The 4,993-nt window shown below is 35.9% G+C and overlaps 1 protein-coding gene across 1 annotated transcript; it reads left to right on the top strand.

Annotated features, from left to right (window-relative positions):
* The first annotated feature begins 948 nt into the window (after positions 1 to 948).
* On the top strand, positions 949 to 3,693 carry LOC140161050 (somatostatin receptor type 5-like). The gene has a single exon (XM_072184431.1). The coding sequence runs from the start codon at positions 1,036 to 1,038 to the stop codon at positions 2,227 to 2,229; it is 1,194 nt and encodes a 397-aa protein (XP_072040532.1). The 5' UTR covers positions 949 to 1,035; the 3' UTR covers positions 2,230 to 3,693.
* Positions 3,694 to 4,993: the final 1,300 nt, after the last annotated feature.

Raw genomic sequence — 4,993 nt, 5'->3', positions numbered from 1 at the left:
CAAAACATTTAAATCAAGGTACTTTAAATGAGGAATACAATACAGAAAAATAACCTAATCATACGTCTAGACTAGATGTTGCATGATGTAAAGAGGTTTATTTCTTATCTTCAGAAAATATCATGTTGCAATAACAATTTTTTTAATATCGCTTATAGCTGATAGCATCGATTTATTATGGATACAAGATATATTAGAAGATTTATTATCGTATCTAACATATATACCACTTAGTACAAGGCGCTATGTGGTAATATTTACTACATTAGTGGAACCAATGATTTTTGGCACTAGAAAACTAGAATTTGTTTCATTTTGCCACAAGGGGTCGAAGGTCATAATGGGGCCAAATGTCAAATTTGTGGTTTGCCTCAAATTGTTCCTCTCATTGCTAGGAATAAAAATAAAGTCTATTATCATATTGCACAAAGAAGCTTAGTATGGTCAAATTAGGTCAAATTAGGTCAAATGTCAAATATATCATGCAGCTCTGCGGCGCCCTTTTAACATCGGCCCTTATTTCATGTTCGCCTTTGCTCGGGCCCTTGAACCCTCGGGCCTCAGGACTTCGTTCACCCTCTCCACCCGCTTGCTACACCTCTGACGCATAGATGTATTTAACTGAATCATTAATACTTTTTTTAAACTTACCACCACTGTAAAGTAAAAATATCTTTAAACAAAAAATTAATCTTGATTCTATACCAATGCATGTCTTTGGGATACTTATTACTATTAGAATCAAATTCATGGTCGTAATTGTAAGTGGCATGTATCCAACTAGTTCAAATTGTAAGTGCTTAGTGCAATAACCACAGTTCGTCCGCAACGGGTTAAAATATGAGAGGCGGGCGTATACCCACGTTAAACAGCAATATGTTTTATTGCATGCTAGTAAACGATCATTCATCCTGCTGCCACCTGTTTTATCTACTCGCATCACTCAGCTACGGGGACGTTGCATTGGCTCGATTGCTTCATACGGAGAACGACACACACAGAGAGGCTGTCGGCAAATACGCGCGCTCTGTGAAAATGTCGTCTGCTGAAGTAGTATCATCACTCCGTGCAGACTACACTCTTGATACTATGCCTGATAATGAATGTGACTTATCATGTTGCCATAACATTTCATTGACTGAAGCGGAAAGTTATAGGTATCCAGGCGGGCAAATAATATTGATAACTATATGTTTGCCAATAATTTTTGGCATTGGTATGCTAGGTAACATTGCGTTTATATTCGTTGCCTTTCGGATAAAATCAATGAGGACTATTACCAACCGTTACCTTGTTAATCTAGCTATATCTGACATACTGTTTCTTACTGGTGCTATCGGTGACAAAGTTTGGAAATATATGAAATCGCCTATTTTGAAAGATGATTCCCCAATTGGAGCTATAGGATGCGTATTGGTATACTTCATATCTGATATGGCATACTTCGCATCCCTAATTTTTGTCACAGTGGTCTCTATAGATCGATATTTTGCAGTTTGTCGCCCACAAGATCGCAAGAACATGATCAAAACTAAGTCCGAGAGAGTAATATTTGCTTCCTGGGTTGCTTCGTGTTTGCTTGCTTCGTTATTAATTCCTGCAAATGCAGATTTTAGTACATTTTGCTTTAAATGGCCTTCAGTGGAGCCATATATCCGTTGGAAAAGTCAAATCAGCTTTTGCTTCCCATACGAGGACTGGATCGCAGATTTTGCTACCGGTTTACAAACTGTTCCGTTCTTTATTACCTTTGTGTTGAATGTATATTTATACATTTGTATAATTCGAGGACTGGATAAAAGTATCAAACGCATGAGTCAACACGGAGTGACTTCAGACAAAGACAAACGAATAAGGAAACAAATTGCGCAGATGTTGGTAGTGAACGGTGTAGCTTTTTTCTGTCTTCTTGCACCTTTTGAGCTTGGTTCTCTTCTGCAGCTGATTGCCTCTATTCGAGGAGGGAGCACTTACACTTATGTGATACGGAACTCTCTAGTGAGATCGTACGTGATGTTTTTGGCACGAATGTTAAGCTATATCAATTCTGCCGTTAACCCACTCATCTATACAGCGATGTGCGGTCGATATAGGGAGGCATTTAAGAGGACGTTCGTACCAAATGCATGTCAACGCTCCTTGGAGCCAGCGGAATACAGTTCTTACCGATCTACTTTACGCAAAAGTGCTAATGACAAACAAACAGCCACAGAAGGTGTAGCACTGTAAATTCGGTTATTTCATGATGTTGACTGAAAATTTTACATCGACAAATTTAAATTAAATGATTCAAGGTACTTATTGAAACAATTAACGATGGAAAGAAGGGACTCCTATTATAACACCGGAATAAACGCATATCAAAAGCTAAGTGCCATGCGTAATGCTTGCATGCCGCAGAAGGATTAACAAACGTAAGAACTAACTTACAACTAAGACGATAAAAAGGGAGAGAAGCGGTAACCCGTTATGGAACTTGAATTAATCAAACCATGTTTAAGGAATAGACATTACAAGAGGAGACAACAAATCGTGAGCTCAGAACAACATGACTTTTAAGAAATTGTGGAGTTTGTGGGGGATAGTGTTATTTATAAAATTGTTTTTTTATAGCTTTAAGATAATTCATAACTCAGCTAGCTTTGTAAAGTATTAACTTTTTTTGGAAAGAACTTGCTTCCGATTAAAAATGTCTGTGTGTGAGCTTAAATACAAAAATGTCACTTCAATTGCTAATCTCAAAGTTAACAAAAGGCTTGGTAAATGGAATACGTGTTATGCATTGGTTTCAGGGCAAGGTTATTTTGTATCGTTTTTTATACGTGTCTGCTTAACTTTAAAAGAAGTCTGGATTTTATAAATCACCTGCAAATAAACTCTTTGCGTCATTTAAATTAAGCGAATCTTATACTTAAGCCAACGTTCCACACAAAGAATGGCAATATTTCGGTCTAAATTATGAGCAAAGGGCCTTGTAACATTTCTGCAGACATGAGGGCACAAATTTTAATTATTCTTAAACACTTGAGAATGTTCCTGCAATCTTATTGGTTCTTACCCGTGTGATATGACACGATATCACACGGGTCAGCGCGTGTGCATCGACGCGATATTCGTACTCGCTATTTGAACCAATCGCAGGCGCATAGCAACAACGGGATGATCGATTTTAAGCCCTAGGTATAATTCCTTGCAAAATGTAGGATTTAATTTGATTAAAATTTGTAATAAGAAGTGTTTAAGAATGAGAATAAAGGTATTGTTTTTATCCGCTGTCGTGCATCTATCGTCTCATATAACACGGGCGACATCATTATTTTTGGCGTAAAACAACTCGGCTTCGCGTCGTTGTTTTACTTAAAATGATGATGTTGCCCGTGTTATATGAGACGATAGATGCACTCCAGCGGTTAAAAACAATACCTTTATTCTCTAAATTTCAGATGTCTAACGAGAAACTAACGCTATAAAGCCAAATAAATAAATACAAAGTTCTTCCATTATGTTGACTGGTTTCACTTTTTGCATTCAACCTTGAACTGGTCGATAAAATTCCGTTGCATTCCTTAAAAGAATTGAAGTACCAGTTATTTTCATCCTGTATATCCTAAATAAATGTATAATATATGTTATAATAAATTAGAACCAGCCGGCAATAGCTGCATTTTTTTAGCTCATCTCATTTGTTTAAAATCCGTCAACAAATAAATAAATCTGCATCATCATTATTATTATTATTATTATTATTATTATTATTATTATTATTATTATTATTATTATTATTATTATTATTATTATTATTGTTATTATTATTATTATTGTTATTATTAGTATTAGTATTATAAATACATGATTATCCAAAATCCAAAGATGCAACTTCAAAGGTCGCAGTTTGCTGCATTTCGACTGCAAAGTCATAGTTCATTGAATTTACAACCGTATGACAAAACAGGCAAAAAATAAACTAAGCTCAAAAAGAAACTTATACTTTTTCACAACTTGTGAATCACAAGGTCATATCTTTAAATCCTGTCCATCAAAATGAACTAAAATTACACACAGGATTACTTCAATACTCTACTCAAAACACATGTCAGTAACCAAGCAGTTGTCCAACTGACACAACAGCAACATACACTGACACGGAACAGCTTCCTAGACCACTTTGACAGCCCAACATTTGCGTAACAAATCTGTGGGAATGCAAACAAGATCCTTGCACAGATGATAAAACGGTGCTGCTTTCTGCTTTTCACGCACTTTCTTCAAGAAACAGATCTGTTTCCACACTATTTCACTTACCCTTTGGGAATTATCATGTGTGTAAAGATCTTGTACTCATTCTCACAGATTTCTTGTGATGGGTGCCAATTATTGGGCTGTGAATGTGGTCCAGGAAGCTGTTCCATGTCAGTGCATATTGCTGTTGTGTCAGTTTGGAAAACTGCTTGGTTACTGACATGTGTTTAGTAACCAAGCAGTATTGCGTATTAAAATAACCCTGTGTGTAATTTTGAGTATTGAAATAAACCTGTGTAACTTCAAAGTTACACAGGTTTGAGTATTGAAATAATCCTGTGTGTAATTTTGGTTCATTTTGATGTACAAGATCTTAAGATATGACCTTGTGAAAAATTAGAAGTTTTTTTTTTGAGCTCAGTTTAGTAACTTGTTGCACAAGATTTGCCATTTAAAGGGAATTGGTCATTGCTCATTGAAATGAAAGTAGTATGGGCAATATAAGTGCGCTCTTTCATTTAATGACATAAAATCTGCAAAACACTGTAAGGATTACTTGAGGTTTTGACTTTTGAAACCTACATTTTGGTCAGAAATTGTGTTTGGATAGGTCGTTTTCACCAGATTTTACACATTCCCCTTGCTATAAACATTGAATTGCGTTATCTGTTGACGGAATGACTAAAGTGTTTTTAGGGGGAAGTGTTAGCTTTCGTTCGATATAAAAAGGATTTCTGATTGGATGAAGAGAACA

The sequence above is a fragment of the Amphiura filiformis genome, chromosome 9 (assembly GCF_039555335.1).
Source record: "Amphiura filiformis chromosome 9, Afil_fr2py, whole genome shotgun sequence".
NCBI classification, from domain to species: domain Eukaryota; kingdom Metazoa; phylum Echinodermata; class Ophiuroidea; order Amphilepidida; family Amphiuridae; genus Amphiura; species Amphiura filiformis.
This window is presented reverse-complemented; position numbering and strand designations above follow the sequence as displayed.

Excerpts from the sequence above, each read along its gene's own strand:
- LOC140161050 (XM_072184431.1), top strand. The coding sequence starts at position 1,036 with ATGTCGTCTGCTGAAGTAGTATCATCACTCCGTGCAGACTACACTCTT.